The sequence below is a fragment of the Esox lucius genome, chromosome 4, assembly GCF_011004845.1.
Source record: "Esox lucius isolate fEsoLuc1 chromosome 4, fEsoLuc1.pri, whole genome shotgun sequence".
Taxonomy (NCBI): Eukaryota; Metazoa; Chordata; class Actinopteri; order Esociformes; family Esocidae; genus Esox; species Esox lucius.
Window position 1 is genome coordinate 17,448,446 of NC_047572.1, and position 18,129 is coordinate 17,466,574.

Genomic DNA, 18,129 nt, shown 5'->3' on the forward strand with positions numbered 1-18,129 from the left:
TACACACGCAGTGCAGTAGATTGGCTACAAATGCTGGCTGGATGACAAAGTCCTTCACCAGCACTGACATGTCACTGGTCTTTTAGGCAGACGAATACAACTGCCCTATTAGCCACCACGGTCCAATGAACCGTTGAAATCAGAATCTTACGAATCACCCCGATATGTCACTTCTATTGCGTCAAGGTCGTGTTGCATTGTGTCATTAAAGCACTCTCCACTGAGTTCCTCAAATTTATGCTCTTCTATCAATTTAAATTGTAACCCGTTACTCATCTCTATTCCCTTCAAATTCACTTTATTTCCTAGAAAATATGTGTTAAGGGAAGGATGAGACAAGAGAGATAGAGAGCCTGTTCGGCAGCGTCTTCTGTCTGGGGGCTGGATGGCGCAGGGGTGTCTGGATGTCTGACGCCTAGATTTTCGGGCTGAATTAATTTGCGAGAGAAGCACTTGCCTTCAGAGACGGTTTACAAATTCGTATGTAAAACAAAGCGTTATTTAGACGTTTATTCAAATGAATCAGATATTCAGGACAGGAGACTTGACGTCCCAAGAAGCGGGTATTAAAATTGAAGACTAGACGAGTTGGCCTAAATACTATAATTATGATAATAACGGTTCGTGGCTCAGGGTTAAGAAGACTGTTATCAGGCACCTGTTCCGAACCACCACCCATGTAGCGAGTGTCAGCCACTTTCTCTGTGCATCACTCAAAAAAATCGTGGCTTTGATTAGCTAAAGAAGACAAAACACACACTGGCTGCTCACATCTATAGGTTAGCATATCCACACACACTCTCACACTGTCTGTCAATCACAAACGGAGCCAGAGCGCTGCCTAGATGCAGCAATATTCTACCAACCTCCTCGAACAGTAACCATGACAACAGGATGGTTGGGAGACACTGTTCGCGTTAAACGAGGCTGGTTCTTTTCTTTGCCTTTCCAAAATAGACCTTGGTTGCTTTTCAAGATCGACTTGCCCTCTTAAAAGCGGAAAAGCTTTTTCCCTTCTCAGTTGAGAGGAGAAATAAACTCAACACTGGCCCATACACAGCATATTAATGGTCAGAGTAAGAGACCCCCATCTGTACGACGAAAGTACGAAACATGCATTCAATCTCTGCATGTGTCCTAGTAAAAGGACAGGGATTTCGCAGAGAAAACCTTTCATTGATCCTATTCTGTCGGATTCCAGATGTATTAATCGGATATGGCTAGACGCTTTGGTTCTTTATTGAATTAAATTATTTGTGCATGCAAAATATAGTCTAGATTTAGAGACATTAAGTCCACAACAATATTCGGCACACAGTATTCCACTCACCAGCCAAACGTGTTCAATCAAAGGTAGCCTAAAAAGACAGTTTTGCTGTGCAGGATCAGGCTGTATTCTCTTTTTGCCCATCCATCCACGCGGTGGAACACAAATCGAGGCTCCGTCGTGCCGCGTCCTTCCAAACTGGTAGCCTATCCTCTGTCTGCGCTGCTACTCCTCAACGCACGGACTCCGGCGGTAGCCTTGTTGTCTCGCCTCCGCAAACCGGCTGGGGCATGCGGGAGGTCCAGTCGACGGGAAACGGGAGACCGATAGCGCGTAGATTGGGGTGTCTGTATGTGGGAGCGATCTAAAAAGCGGATAGGCTGGTGTGTCCCTTTTCTCCGCTGCTGTACGCGAGAAGCATCTACAGTATTTCTAGTCTCCAATCAGTGTAGTGAGGCGCACGGGCAGAGTGGGACTGTCTGCATCTGGGGCCTGTTGATAACATTCTCTGTTCCATCTGTAGCCCACCACTAACTCAGAATGGAGAGGAAGTATAGCTTACTTAGCGTAAAGGGTTGGCTCACGTAGCCCAGTATAGCCTAAAATGTCATTATCCCAATACTTTATTCCAGTACTTTATGCCAATATCTTTATCCCAGTGTCAGCATATCAACAGAGATAACATGCACTGGCGGATAATGTACTACAGCCCTTTGTATAGGGTTACGTTAAAATAGATCTGTTGCAGTCAGCTGTTGTGTAACCATAGGCCAGAAATGTCCCTTATATAGAGATTGACGCTGTGATTCCAGTTAAGGATAACCACATGATTTTCAATATCATATAGGCTTACTATGTTACAGACCTAGGTAGATTATATCATAAGTATCACTGGTACCTCCCACAGACTTAGGAGCCTACCTAGAAGGGACTGAGAAGGCCAGGAAAAAAAACTTTGACCCCCCCCCCCCCCCCCCCCCCATGCTGTCATGTGATGTAATTAAAAGGTTAAATGTTTGTTCTCAGATGTACTGAATGATACCTTTGACAGACAAGAGGGTTTTAAATATTTCTTTTTGGGGGGCAGGTTGTTGTGCTTTGGTCACAGTTTCACTGATGAAAGTTTTGATACTTTTAGATGTGCTTTACTGGTTCTTAATCTCAGCACCCTGGTCCAAATCAGCAAATGGTTCTAGCGAGATACTTCATAGAGGTTGTTTTTATTTTTCTGTGAGGGAATATGATTTAAAGCGAATCACATCACAGGAGGCTTCTATGTGTCTCAGCTGATAGAAGTGCTTTGCTTCTGGGTTCCATTCCCATAGGGATTACATACAAAAAATGTATGCACCCATTGCAATGTGAGATGCTTAGAGCGTTTTTGCTGAGTGGTTTCAAAGTACTATGTAACCCTGTAAAATTAAAGCATTGTCTATACACAATGACTTGGGCTTGAATTATTCCACTTGTAATAAGTTCACTGCCGATTGACATATATTCAAAGCCTTTTCCAATAATGCCATTGCCAAAGCAATGGAGGAGATCCCATTCCTTACTCTCTTCCATACCACTTCATGATTTACACCCAAAAAAACAGAACAAGTCTTAATTTAGGAAGGCAATGTTGCATGATGTTCAGCGTTGTCTCAATCACCTGAACAATTGGCATAGTCCATACAGCACCTTTAAAAAAGTAGGAGTGGGACATCTGTCCCTTGGGCGTCGCTCAAGGACACGTTGAACAGAAGCAGTAATGCACTCTGCATCATCCTGCAACAACACATAAGATTTGCCCCCATTCTGTTTTCCTTTGTAAACGGTTCCAAGCTGTTTATTGATCTTGAACTAACACTCACACCCTTAGTGCTGCTAACCAATACAGTTGAACATCGCACCCATCAGACACCTCAGCCAAGGAGAGACAGAACACTGGACACAGTAGTCAATGAGACTTGATGGAGAGCGATTGAATGAGAAGAGAAAGAGAACAAGAGGAGGAGTGCTAAAGGAGTTAGACAGAATACGAAGAGTAAGAGAATTAGTTAAATAGAGGGTCTGAATGAGAGTGGGTGCAGACACAGGAATGAGGGGTAGGTCTGTCCCAGAAAAGAAGGGAGATTGCGTAAAGTGTGAACCAGAAATAAAGACAGAGATTGCATTGAAGAGAATGAAAGGTAAACAGAGAAAAAGAGAATGAGATTATGTGAACAGAGAAAAAGGCAGATAAATAGACTGAGATTACATTAAGGGAGTAAAACTGAGAAATAGGGACAGATTAAGTTAAGAGAGTGAAATACAGATACATAGAGAAGGTAGGGTGTAAAGGAAGAAGAGGGTGGAGGGGCTCAGATGACAAAGAGGATGACAAAGAGAGTTCATAGAGTACAGATGACCATGACCTGGCTGACTGCAAGATAAAGGAACCCCCCCCCGCCCAAAACCTCTGCTGTTTTCCCAAATAGTACCATATGCCCTACATAGTCCACTGCATTAGCCCTATGGGTCCTTGTTAAAAGCAATACACTAAAATAAAATAGGATGCAATTTGGAATGGACACACTGTTAAACCTGATTACTAATTCATTACTGGACCAGCTGCCCCTCCCCCTAAACCCACCCAACACTCACTCCACCCCCTGCCAGTATCCCGGGGGATGGCCGATGGTGTGATAGAGGAGACATAGAGGAGGTCTTTCCCCAAATGACAGCTGCAGGATTCTGATGGACTAGCCGTGTTGGGAACGATGGAATTCCCAGATGTGACAGTAGGAGTAATGGAGAAAGGGGGCTGAGGAGGGGAGGAGAAGGTGGATGATGAAGTGAGGAGAATGGGATAGGGCTTGGGGAGAGGTAAAGGCTAGTGTTTTGTCTGGTAAGAGGTGGGGGTGGTCTATTTGTGTGTTAGGGTGGTGTAATAGATGAGGAGAGGTAAAGGCTAGTGTTTTGTCTGGTAAGAGGTGGTCTATTTGTGTGTTAGGGTGGTGTAATAGATGAGGAGAGGTAAAGGCTAGTGTTTTGTCTGGTTAGAGGTGGGGGTGGTCTGTGTGTTAGGGTGGTGTAATAGATGAGGAGAGGTAAAGGCTAGTGTTTTGTCTGGTTAGAGGTGGGGGTGGTCTGTGTGTTAGGGTGGTGTAATAGATGAGGAGAGGTAAAGGCTAGTGTTCTGTCTGGTTAGAGGTGGTCGGTGTGTTCAGGTGGTGATGAGGAGAAGAAAGAAAAAGGAGGGTGACAGTTCAATGCATAGTAAAAAAGTATATAATGTTGTTCTGCTTACAATAATAATTACCTCCTGATCCATCAACCAAAATGCAAGAGGGGGAAGGGTTTCTAGACGGGATATGAAATGTCTGAGTCTGCAGCACAATCAGTGTGTGACTACCGTACTCCTCTGGTCTTTGAGTTGGTGTGTAGCCAACACACACACACACACACACACACACACACAAAAAAACGCAGAGTGGGCTCACATGAACGCACACTTGCACACATGTACAGATAGACTGCTGACTTAGCTGGAATTTACAAAGAAATCCTCCATGTGTAGATTACAGCTCCACGTCTGTCCGTCTGTCTGCTCCACACAAGACCAGTCCAGCAGGGGAACCGACCAGAACCCTACTGAGACTGGGACTGGGACTGAGGTGCACAGCCAGGGACAGAATGTACCTACACACTGAACTAAGAAGGTGTGCTGGAGTGTGTTTGTGTGTGTCTGAAAGTGTGAGTCTTTGTCTTTCTTTGCCTCTGACCAGGTGTATACAAAGCTGTGTATGTGTGCATGAGTATGTATGCCATACTGGAGTGATTCTCAGCAGTACACAGGGCAATCAAATGAAGACGTTTCACTGCACCTAAATGTGTCTAAGGGAGTGTGTGTTTTACTTCTTCATGGCTAAGCTTACAACCAGGAAATCAGACCATGCTGTGAATGATTTCCCAACTTATTACTGTATATCTTAAATGCATGTTAAAGGCATGTCAGCAAAAAAGCTGATTTTATATAGCTCTTGCTGTGAATGGGAATTTTGTCAATTGGAAGTTTGTCAATTAAATAATGGCATGGGCAGATCCTCTGGCTACTTATGATCCAAAACTAACATACGTAATGATGCGTGCTTAATTCAAGCCTGAACTACCACATTAGCTCGCCAGCTAACATTATTCAGGAGCAAGCTAGATGTGCTAGTAAATCTACAAGCCAATGCTGTAATAAAAGTTAGTTGTATGGATAGTTAAGTTTAGACTAAGGTTAGGTTATTGTTAGGATAAGGGATAGATTGAAGGCCAGAGAATTTGGAACTTGGATTTCGTGTTAGGATCCAGGTCCCTACAAGTATAGAAAGACAAATGTGCGTGTGGTTTGCAAAAGGAGGAAGAAACACATTGCAGTAAATTTGCGCGATTCAAGAAGAGACAGAAACGAAGAGGAATAATATAAAATAATAGTACATTTTTCCATATTGCATTGACCTGCAGGGTGTGTCTTGGCCCACAGTTTGGACCTCAATGCCTCGCTTATAATTACCCAATCAGCACACATTACCGTCCAGTGTGAGAAGACTAGAGATGACAGACTCATTACAAAAAATGTGTGTGTATGTGTGCATGTGGATACGCATGTGTGTGTCTCATCTGGGTCATTTCTTACAAAGGCGTGATCGGGGATAAAAAAAGAACCTCACCCTTCAAGGAAGTAAAGAACCGAGAGTGGGAGGGAGGAAGAAAGAGGATGAAAGGAGGACAGAGGAAGGAGGGAAGAGAGAGGATGGGAGGAAGAGAGAGGGAAGTAGGGAGGAAGTGAGTGAGTGAGGGAGGGAACAGGGAGATGGGTGGAATCCCTTTATGTGATCGTTAATTGCTCACACCGGTTTCAAAATCCCAGAGAACGTTATGCAGCCAACAAAAATGAATACAATTAGGTCATGATCCCCACTATGTTCCACACAAGAGGGGCAAAAGGGTAGAAAAAGTCAGGAAGGAACAATACTGCAGTTAGTAGAGTTTGGCCATAAAACCGACAGAGGGATGAACGAAGTCCTAATGTGCACTGGGAGGCTGTGCGTGTTTGACGGGTTATGTTTGTCTTATGCTTCTTTCTGACAGAGACAGAGTCACTGTATTGGCCGACCTTGCCAGCTGGTGGCAGAATGAAATGTGTATACTGACAGTGTATATTTGTGTGTGTGTGTGTGTTAGGGCGGGGGGGGGGTGTTAGGCTGCTGCCCCTCTGGAGTGCCCAGGCTGTACGGTTGGCACGGAAACAGCTTGGCAGGCGGGGGTACCAGGGCGGATGCCAACCCTGGGGAGGAAGACTGCTGGGACATTAAACGCTGCCCGCCCCACGCCACCTGGTCACCATGGTAACATCATCCCAAAGACCACCCTTCTGTTGTTATCAACAAAACACAACAAGTCATACAGGCGTCATAAGCTGTAATAAACAATCAGAACAACGTTGGTTGTGGCAGTAGTGTCTGTGGTGTAGTTGAAATACTGACATGGGGATTAGCTCCCACATCTCTCTGTCACAACCACCTGCCCTGACTCAGCACGGCGATGCCATATGCAAATGAGTTACCATGCCAATCAGCTGGATGATACCTGTCCCTCAGGTCTCTTCAGTACTAGATACCCAGCAGTTCTGACTGACACCCAGATGCTGATATGATACATGGGACTTTGCTTGCTTTCACAGCCCTGCTGTGATCCACAGCATGCGCCATTGTCCACCAAAGTGTTTTTATATGTAGTGATATCTCTGCACAATTTGATATTTTGGCACTAGTAGATTGCTAGTCTGTCTGTTACTGAGACATAACGAGCTGCCATCTACCCTGTGTACTGAGCTGCCAGGGAAGACATATTGCGATCTTGTTCACCAATCAATCACATCAGCTCTGACAAAGATCTGATCATAAAAGGTAAGACGTGATTGGTCAAAAGAAAAAAAGATTTTGATGATAGTTCAGTAATGGGTTGACTGCCTAATTACAAGCTTCTGTATGCATCCTAAATGGCTCCATATTCCCCCCATAATGCACTGCTTTTGACCAGAGCCCCAAAGTAGTGCACTAAATAGATTAATGAACAGTGCCCCTCTAGACATTTGAGCTGTCATGGTTACAGTCATAGCGGTAGGAAGTCTTGTCATGAAAATCCTCTTCATGATGTTGTGTTGACAGGGCTCTAGTGGCACCCAGATGCACTTTGGAGACTGTAGTTTGGTCCCCTATAATTCAGAGAGTATATTTCATTAGTCTGTCTGTCTCTATCCTACTTTGTGTTGCAGTGAAAAATAAAAGTAGAATCTGCTCCTTGTTGTCAGATCAGTCTATGTCCAGCCCCAAAACCCACATGACACAGCATCCTACAGAATCGTACAGTCAAATGTCACTGCTTTAATGGTCATATTCACCCTACACGTTTAGCCTGATGGAAGAATATGTTAAACTCTCTGAATACACTCTCTTAATATGTTTCTCTTCTGATGCAAGGAAACCCAAAGGCCATCGGTGACATTTACAGTGAGCTATTTTGACCAGCAGAGGATGCCAGAAATGTGTTATGGTTGTACAGCGATCTGCAGCAGGCATTTCACTGCTACCACGTCACAAAGCACCACAGGAGATAGTCGCACTGTTGGACATCCAGTTATTAACTGCATTTAGCTGGGGCTCGGGGAGAATTAAAACATTTGAAATCCAGCCGATATTTTCAGTTGTTAATTACTTTTGAATCCACATGGTGGTACAACTATTAACTAGGAATTAAATGAAACTACTCTGTTGGCAAAAGTACAATACAAAAATAGGCGTAGTAGGTAAGTGCTTGTGTTTAATATGTTAAGTGACACATTCAATGTAACATTTGTATATCTCCAAAGTCACTGGTTCACAGATTAAACAGATTGGAGTATTTGATACAGGGATTAAGTATCTTTCATTAATTGGAATCTGTATTTTTCTTAAGAGGACCTTTAGTGTTGTTATAAGGGGATACACTGTGAAGTGACGTAGCAGTTGACTAGGAAACGTCCCCAATACTAGTTAGAAGCATGGTACTAGTTAGTACTTGACTGTGATTGCTTATATAGTGCTTTAAATAATTAAAAAGGTTATTTTCTGGCAGGGACATTGTACTTGGTACTGAAAGGTAAGTGTATACAAATGAGCGTGAAGAAGCACACGTGTGGAAAGACACAGTCGCACATACAATCACAGACACACAGACAGGCCTGTTTAAATGCAGTAATAAAGTACACATCTTTATCTGATAACCCTGGGAAAAGTTCCAAGCTGTGCTGGCTGCTATATGACAAATGTGTTTGGGTTTCCCCCATAACTCCTAGTTGATGGTGCAACTCAATGTTTTCCCCAGGTCAACCTTGATAAAACCTTTCATGACTGGACCGAAACTGGAAGATAACCTTCACCTTGCTGCCACAATATAGAGCGAAGAAAAACCAGGGGAAATATTAGTATTCGTTTTTCACATCAATTAAATTTGAACAAACTAGATTCAATATTGTATTTCCTCTTCCTATATCTTTTAAATCAAAGACATTTTTATGGCACTTAGTTAGTTATATACTTAAAATGCTCTTCCCATGTTCATGTACTGCCTTAACCATGTATTTACAGGAAGCATTGAGACTGTGACACCAGGAAGCAGACGTTACAGTGCTGATGATAACCCATGACCCAGACATGATCCAACAGTTACCCTGACGTCTTTAGAATACCTCACAGGCTGGGTTTACACAGACAGCCTAAATCTGATCTTTTCCCAATAGATAGCCTTCTGACCAGTCAGAGCAAATATTTAGCCAGTAATTGGGTAAAAGGTTAGAACTGAACAGACAGTGTAAAGATACAGTAGTCTTAGTAGTATTATATAGACAGCCTGGACCAGGCCCAGACACGGATCAGTCTGTGTAGATTGGGTCAGCCATCTCAGGATAACTGGTCATGTGATCATGTTTGTCCATACATGTCATGGACCTGTTATCGCCTTTTGCCAGTAAGTATGGGAATCATATCCTACTTCCTGCCTGACAGCATCAGTTATATTCCACTTAAGAATTCAGTGAAAGGCGGGAGAAAGTGAAGAGAGAGGAAGAGAGACAGAGAGGTAGAGAAAGAAAAAGAGAGAAAGAAAGGGAGGGAGAGAGGGAGGGAGGAAACAAGAGCGATAAAGAGAGAGAGGGAGAGAATGTTTTGTCCCTGCAGCCCACTCACATCCCCAGCCACATAGTCAGTACAAAAGCAGAGGATCATTATAGCTGACGTCCCAACTCTGCTTCACAGACTACGGCTCTACACACACTCACACACACACACGTTACACAGCAACAGGACAGTAATAAGACATACGGGGACCGGGCTCCATATTGCTACAGGAGCTGTCACAGTAAGTAAAGTACACCGGCTTTCTCCGGTCTTCTCCTCTGTTCTCCTTCTTTCTCTCTTCACTCTGTCACGTCGGGTCATTGTTCTTTCCCCGTGTTCATCTGACTCTCACAACGGCGTCTCTGTGAGCCTCCGTCGGTCACAGTAAAACAGACTCTAATTTAAACTCCACTAAGGACTTTTTGAACACCTCTCATTAGTAGGCAACTTGCATTTCCTTTCTCCCTCTTTTTGTCCCTGCTCTTTCTTTGTCCACATCTAAACGGTGACTGTGGTAAACCCTGTTGGCATGTTGGCACTAAATGAAGACTCCCCACAGTGTGTCTGTGTTTCTGGTCAGTTACAGGCATCTGTTCTCATCTGTCCTTGCACTGACCAGGGCCGGTTTGAATGTTTTGAACCAATGTATGATCGCCTCCTTATTATGACATAAAGGAGTTATGGTTGCCTTGGCTGCAATATGCTATAGTAGTCAATACCAGAGATAGAGTCCTGTGAATGTACTGCACTGGATCATGGTGGTGGCACTGGTAGAACCTGTTGTTGTTCGTGTTTTTTGTGTAACTGTTGGGCCTCCATTGAAATCCTCTGACTGTGTGAATGTACAATAGGTGTCTGAGTCAGTAGTCTGGCCCTCTGTGTTGAGTCATATGCAAAGAGAGACACCAATGTTATCTCAGTCACGTGCTGACTAGTGTTCCCAAAACACTACTAGACTTTATTTAAGAGTAATTGGGGTGAGGTTAGATGACCATGCATTTAAGGAAATAGTGCTGAACTAAAGATGCTTCTTATCTCCTCCACTTTTCAGCTCTGGGCAAGAAAGATAGCTAGGTCCTATGCCCACCCCTAATAATGAAAACAGTACCAGCTGTCTTTCTGTTTCCCCTTTTCTAAATACAAATGATGGACATAATGCCAGGTTTCTGTGTTTGTCTATGCCATCCTTTCTCTGTTGACTCAAAGAGCGTTTCTGCTACCCAGGCCAGCATCTAAGCTGAGCTGGTCTCTGTTTACCTTTGAATGGTTGAAAGCCAAAAGGCCGCTCTCTGTGTGGGGGTAGAAGGGAGTGGACACTATCACAAACATGCACCTAGAAAAAAATGACACGTGACATGAATCAACACAGAGTTTCCATTGTGGCTTTGTGTTGTTTGGGACAATTGGGTTATTGGACAGGGAGAAGGAGAGAAAGACCAACCATTTAATTCTATGAAACATTTTCTCCTGCTGTATAGCACTTGAACCCAGTGTCAGGAGCCTAAGAGAGGGAACATCTGAGAAGTCGGAAGAGAAGTCGGAAGAGAAGTCGGAAGAGAAGTCGGAAGAGAAGTCGGAAGAGAACTCTTCAGCGCGTTTTTTCCATTTGGGATTGGACTGAACCAGATTCACCAAACGTAGGTCTCCTTGTTGAAGCAGGTCGGCACCAGAATTGTACACAAGCCAACTTTGCCAGAGGAAAGTGGTTCATCTAGGATCAGACAGTATGCTGGCTCAGATCCTGCAGGAGATGTGGGTGGACCCAGAAGTTCTGGAGGCCCTGAGTGAAGACCAGAGGAGAATTCTGTTCCTGAAGATGAGACAGGAGCAAGTCCGCCGCTGGACAGAGAGGGAGGAGAAGGACGAGAGAGAGGGGAGAACCAGGGAACACACCAGGTCTAAGAAAGGTACAATATACACACACAAGGTGCAGAAATAGATTCAGAAAAAAATCCCATTGTCTCTATCACACAAACACACACTCACACACACACACCTCTGTCCTTAATAGTAAAGGCAGAATGTACAGAGTGCAAAATCAATGAAGAGAACTGGACAGTAAACTAGAACATCCTGTAGAACACCCTTCTTGTGTCACGCTAACTGCATTGGAGAAATGATAGCGCCCGTTTGCTAACTTGTGTTTTAGCTGTCCTCTCCTCTGAATGAACAGAATGTTCCGCCCACAGATCGCACACGCACCAAAAGGCTGTACAGGCCAGGGAACGAGGAACACACTTGACATGTAAAAAAAACTGCGATAGAAAGAAGGAGGGGGTTGAGAGGAAAAGAATGAGAAGAAGAGAATTGCTGATAGAGAGGCATTGAGTAATGAGCACTCTTCTGACTATTATATATGAGAAACGCAACCCTGGAACCACACTCCTATCTACAAAGAGAGGCCTTCAGCTCAGGCCAACCTCCCCCACTCACAAAGCCACATCGTTCCCATTCCATCCCCATCTCTATATCTCTCTCTTTAGCCATTCTATTTCTCTCCCTAATTTTGGGTGACAGGCTAATAGAACCGTGTATATGAGTTCAACCCAGCATTCTCTCTTATTCTCTCTCCTAGTTCTTCTTATGGGACATACAATAGAATGTGACCTGTGCCCTCCATTAATTCTAATAGAACCATATACTGGGGTGTACTCAGACCTTTCATAACAGCTCCATCATCAGAAACACAACATCAGCGATTGAGTCATTCCAAATGCCTGTGTGGGTGCCAGACAGATTGAATAGCAGTGAATTGAATTGAGTGAGCCCTATAGTTTGGTGTGGCTAGGCTCTTTTAGCCCCCAATATCACATTACACCTTTGTCCTAACGATCTGTGCTCTGCATGTCACCAACGTTTGTGTGCGTGTCGGCATCACCTGAGTAGGAAAGGCTAATGCTATCTCTTCTCTTGAAATCCGTGGCAAACTGACCCAAAAGATCCAGTAGTGTTGTGTTGTAAACATCATGCACTTCAGCCTCTAGGCCTAAACTCTTCTACAGCATGGTAGTATGTAGCAGCAAGGTACCGCTCTGAAATGTCACACAACTGGTGACATTTCAGCTCCTGTAAATGGTGAAAAAAGGCAAAGTATCCTAATCTGGCGCTCCCAGTAAATAACTAAATGAATGTTCATAAAATGTTGGATTTAATCGTGGCTGTTGTTTTTAGTACCACTGGACATATATTGTTTGTCCTTTTAGTTCATTGGCATTTTTGTAAGTAGTTGTAAGCAAAGCATGTGACATAATTTGAGTTGATTTGAAACGTTGCTTCTTGCAAGATACTCATATGAACAAAGCAGGAAGTAAACGCAGGAACTAAAAGTCTATACAATGCTGGCTCCAACTGGGAATCCACCCAAACTGGATTTCAATATTAAATCAAATTGGATTTAATCAAGAGTTTTTGCCACTGATCACTACAGAAAATTCCATAACTTCAATAAGTAGTTTAAATTAACTACAGATATGAAACGGAATATCAATTATTGTGTATATATTTCATGTGCTTTGCTATGATACACCTGAATGAGCTGTGGTGCAACCAACTGTCATGTAATTTTAGAAGTCATGTAATTATTTGAATGGCGTCACCTTGGTGCAATTAAGGTGTTTTACATGAAGCCCGCCTGAAGTCTACAAGAGACCTGGGACTTGGGAGGATGGGAAAATTCCTCTTCCAGCTGGACAATAACCTCAAACATACAGCCAAACCCACACTGGAGTGGTCTTAAAAACAAAAAGGTCAATGTCCTAAAGTGGCCCAGTCAAAGCCTAGACCTCATTCCAACTGAGATTATGTGGAAAGAGTAGGAAATTGCTGTTTACGAAATGGTCTTGATCCAAATTGTTATGGCTAAATCAATTCTAACATCCCATAGCTCTATGCACCACTATCCAATGACATAACAGCTTCCACGTTCAGTATGACAGCAAGTTAATGGTAGCAGCAAAAATATTTTGCTATCAAAGTAAATGTACATGATTGCAATAAGTTTCTGCAAAATACTCCATGAAAACATAGCATAGCTGCTTTACAGTCAGTGCTAATCCTGTAGAATCCAGCAACATGCAGGTCTCACAAATTGGTTCATTGTCTTTGTATTGTTGAATTTAGAGTAAATACACTGATGTGTACCTACCCATCAATATTAGCTGTGATTTGTTGAACCTGACATTACTCAGATTACAATAATTGCATTTCCACTGCATGAGATACATCAGTTAGCATCATTTGAATGAACATTTTGTATTACCATGGACTGCACAACAATTCCTGGCATCCATTATACATGTGAAGTTGTACAATGTTTCTAAGCTTTTTGTATTCATTTTATATGTAGATATTTATAAACATGTTGTTCAAATCCTGAATACTGAATCCTGAATACTGTCTGAAAGCCATGGAACATGAGACTGTATACAATGGCCATAACTAACTAACTGCTTTGGTAATGTGTTTAAAATCCCCGTAAGAAATGTCAGACGTTTGTGCTATGTGCTGTACCCAGGCAATCCATGATGCTGTTTTAAGCTGTGGTATATTGGCCAAATACCACACACCCTTGTACCTTCTTGCTTATGTAGAATGAATGCCATACTATTCACAGTATGGCAGTTCACAGAAGGTTATGAATTACATGTCTGTAGGGAATTATGAATTAACAAGATTTCAAATTCCAATTATGAATGGATAAATAGAATACTCAAAGGTGCTAACATGGTTCCGGCTCTAAAAGTTAGTCTCTGTAAATGTATGGCTCCAGGTCCTATTCATACTAATTTGTTTGTTCACAGTTAAGACAACAGCACCATCTGTTGGGCAATATCTCTATAACAACCAAAGCTCACCATAGATTATATGGTGATTCCTCTGTGCCATGATTGTGTTGTTTCTTTGCTCCATCAGGACTCAGTAAAACTGTGCGTTGGCAATTGGGTCGCGATGGGGATGTGAGCGTGAGCATCATCGGAGAGGTGGATGAATTCAGATCCTCCAAACTCCTCCAGAACATCCATACCAACAGCAGACTCCAGAACAGAGACCTGAACAACCTAGTGGATGATATCCATAAGGTATCGCTACTGACCGACAGCGACAACCACCAACCCAGATCTCAACCTTCCATGCGAATGCAACTCAGTGTAAGTGATAACGCAGTGAACTTTGGTTTCAGCTCTGTACTCCAGCATGTTGAATTTAAAATTATAAAATGACTGAGCGTTTTAAAGCGCAGACTGTCAACTTCACTTGATATTTCTCAAACCATTTAGAAATGACAGCCTGTTTTGTACATTGTCAAATGGTGTTATGTTTTGGGCACACATTCATGCCACTGGAAATGGCTGACCTGTCTTCATTGATGATGGAACTGCTGACTGCAGCAGGGGGATGAACCGGCCAGTAAAACCCTTCTAAATACATTCATGCATGCCTCTGACTTGATGAAGACAAGACCAAAGGCAAAAGACAGAGAAACAAACAGGAACTGAAGACAGCTGCCATTCAAACGTGATAAGACTCACCGGAGAAGATGACCAACATCTGGGGTTGTCTTTGGGTCACAGATGCCAGGCATTCATTGCCTGCAAAGTGTGTGCAACCAAATATTTGTTTTTCAAACACTTTTTCGCATTGTAAAATGAGGGAACTATGTATAATTCTTCTAAATGGTTAATGTCATATGGATTAAAATACCCTCCAATTACTGCTGAAAGACCGGACTTCAAAGCCATAGACAATGTATCATTCATTTTCCAAAGTGCTGAAATACAGAGTTGAAAACAAAATGTCATTGTCCAAATAAGAGAGTTTAGTGTATTTGTGTGCATGTGCATTTATACGAGGCATAGACACTGACACTGAGAGAAACAATAACAGAAGGAAATGACAACCAACTTTCCATCCCTTTCCAGAATGACTCCGATGGCTCTAAGGAATCTGAAGAGGAACCAGATTCAGGCAGTGCTGAGGATGAACCCAGGGTCCCAGCGGAGGACAGCAGTGACAGTGAGTCAGGCAACAGCACAGACAAGGATTGGGTCCTTCACTACAGTCCCCATCGCCACAGCAACAGCAGCAACCTGCCTCAGTCCCAACCGCAGCTGTCAGTCATGGAAAGGGCCAACCCACGGGGAAGAGGAGGTGAGAGAGGAAGAGACAGTGGCAATCTGTTGTTGTATGCATGAGCACGTTGGTCTGAAATAACATGTCACCTTACTTCATTGACTGTACAGACAGATTTCTACTAAAATTCCCCTCTATATTTTTAGTGGCGGTCCATCACGAGGAGGCAAACCCTGGACTCGGGGGTCGTGTGGCCCAGCTCAGGAGAGCCTTCGCCACATCCTCTTGCGTTTCTAAGCCCCCCATGCCAACCAAACCCTCCCATTTGCAGCTGGTGCCCAAACCCTCCATCAGATAACATGAACGCTCATCTACGTTCTACAAAGCACACGGCCGCCATGCTTACCTAAAGGGCTCAGCTGGAAGGTGATCCACAGACAAACACTCTGTTATGGTGTGGAGAAATAGGAGCTACATACTGACCAGAGTTAAAGGTGGACAAGCATGGCCGAGTGGAAGGAATTCAGGTGTTCTGGTGAAATGGCTGCTTGAAGAATCCTGGGGTCTGCATTGTACTCATGCAGTTCAACTTCTCCTTCAACGTGAATTGTTTAGATATGGTTAACGCAAGAAGGACATTGAGATACTTACCACATTGTATCATACTTGTACATGTGTTGGAGGAAATATTTAAGAACGTTTGCAAATCAAAATGTATTTTCAATTGCCTAAGTGTACACTGTAAAAATGTTTTTAGTTGCTTGTACTTTAACAGTTTAATCATAAGGCTTCTGTGTTTACACTATTTTGAATAGTCAAATTGTATCTACCTGTACATTTTTTTCAAGAGGCCATACTGTATAAACAATGTGTGTGCAACATGCTTGACTCTATTCTGAAAAAACATGCAACTTGTGTACCAAATGTTGTTACAACGCAAATTCCTGACACTTGCATTCCCAACATCCCGGAAATGGGGCGTCTGAGGTCCCTGAGGGGTCCCTGGGCTTGATTTAGTCTTTTACCTTTTTCAAAAGGGGCGTCATGAGTAATTACATAAAATCGAATTCATATAATTGGCTCCGTTAATTAAACCTCATTCATAATGCAGACTTCAAGGAGATATCCCTAACACGCTCCCACCTTGTAGAAGAATACAAACACCAGTTCCTTATAGCGCACTTGCTACTGTATACTCACTAAAACATTTGGTTGGCCTACTTACTAAAGCACCTTCTGGAATTTTTTGAAAAGCAATTTAAATGGCAGAAAGCCATTCACTATTCACAATTCAGTGCTTGTTTTCTAAACTGAATTGAAATGAACTGAATGTAAGGAACCAGGAAATGACTGAAGGATTTCGTTTGTCCATGTCTGCCATTTTTGTTTCAGGAGAGCTGATCAAATATCTTAGACATCAGTGGAGGAGAAGGAGGGTACAGCTTTTCCATTTGACCAAGAGAAATTCAACATTTTAGGATGCACACAAAGTCATTTCTGGTGAATACATTTTGTGAGACACTGTTATTCCACTTTTACTCATTATATATATGATATTTCAATACCCCTTTACGCAATACCCCTTTAATGCAAACCCACTAAATTTGACCATGGATGCTATAGCTGTCCTAAACCACACAACTGAACATTACTGTCAGTTAACCATTGCTTGCATTGTTGGATTTCAGGGATGGGGAAGCTTTGAATTTAAAATAAGGAGTCTTGGTGGAAAAGGGTTAGGAACTACTGTGCTTATAACATGCCCACCTACATGTTTTTTGGCCAGTAGTGGACATTTTGTTTTAGGTAGGCTACTATTCTGAAAATCATTGTGCTGAATGACCTTTGTCCATAGATATATATAATCTTTAATTCAGATGCATATCAGATCTGAAGATTGGTTTATTAACTGTTTTTAACACCATTTTAAATGGCAGAAGATCCTATCAGTGACCTTAAGGACTCTTCCTTTTGAGGAGAGGGATCAAATGGGGTGAGGGACACAACCTCACAAGTTTACATTTCAGTCACTTGTTCTAGCACCACCATCTGGCATTCGGTATTTTAATAATGATTTTGTAATTCTGTATATGCCACATATTTATTGCATATCATGACACAGTATTCACCCAGGTATCACTAGGGGTGGCTGAGATTTAGCCTAAATACGGATGGTGGGAGACAAGTACGCTCCCAGATTTCCAAGTGGGGGACAAAGAGAGTGTACTCTGTTGTTTTATTTATAGTGAGTGGTATAGACAGACCTGCCTTGCACCGCGCTTCGGGGTAGTATTACACATAGATCCCTCTTTCACTCTCTCACACACACACACACACACACACAGCTGCGACCCGTCTGACTAAAATAATCAGACGGGTTACAGCTGTTTTTCTGAAGTTGCATACAAAAACATGAGAGGAAGGCAGCAGTGGTTTTGACCCGTGAAGTGCTCTCCAGTGGTTATTGTCCACATGGAACTCAAAGCTTCGGTACGACAGGGAAGATCTCAGCAGCTACCAAACAAAGGATCTGAATGGACCAGAGGTAACTTGATAAGCAAGTGGCGGCAGGGTGGTGACAGAGACAGCGCCAAGATCGAACACGTACGCTGGCACACACCTACG

At 43.0% G+C, this 18,129-nt stretch overlaps 2 protein-coding genes across 3 annotated transcripts in view; one reads left to right on the forward strand and one right to left on the reverse strand.

Moving 5' to 3' along the window:
• The window catches only part of psd2 (pleckstrin and Sec7 domain containing 2), a 31,391-nt gene extending 29,599 nt beyond the window's left edge, over positions 1–1,792 (reverse strand). The window contains exon 1 of the mRNA XM_020046034.2: positions 1,331–1,792. The gene's annotated coding sequence lies outside the window, so the exon portion shown is untranslated. The remainder of the gene's footprint in view (positions 1–1,330) is intronic.
• A 6,140-nt stretch (positions 1,793–7,932) lies between these two features.
• Positions 7,933–16,779, forward strand: zgc:92242 (uncharacterized protein LOC436899 homolog). 2 transcript variants are annotated; one of them, XM_010898403.5, is made up of 6 exons: positions 7,933–8,087; positions 8,645–9,676; positions 10,914–11,342; positions 14,347–14,582; positions 15,354–15,582; positions 15,711–16,779. In XM_010898403.5, exons 3-6 carry the CDS (start codon positions 11,162–11,164, stop codon positions 15,860–15,862), a joined length of 798 nt encoding a protein of 265 aa, XP_010896705.2. In that variant the 5' UTR covers positions 7,933–8,087; positions 8,645–9,676; positions 10,914–11,161; the 3' UTR covers positions 15,863–16,779. The 2 variants fall into 2 exon arrangements, with proteins under 2 accessions (XP_010896705.2, XP_034147513.1); XM_034291622.1 differs by lacking the exon at positions 7,933–8,087 and having other exon boundaries at positions 8,637–9,676.
• Positions 16,780–18,129: the final 1,350 nt, after the last annotated feature.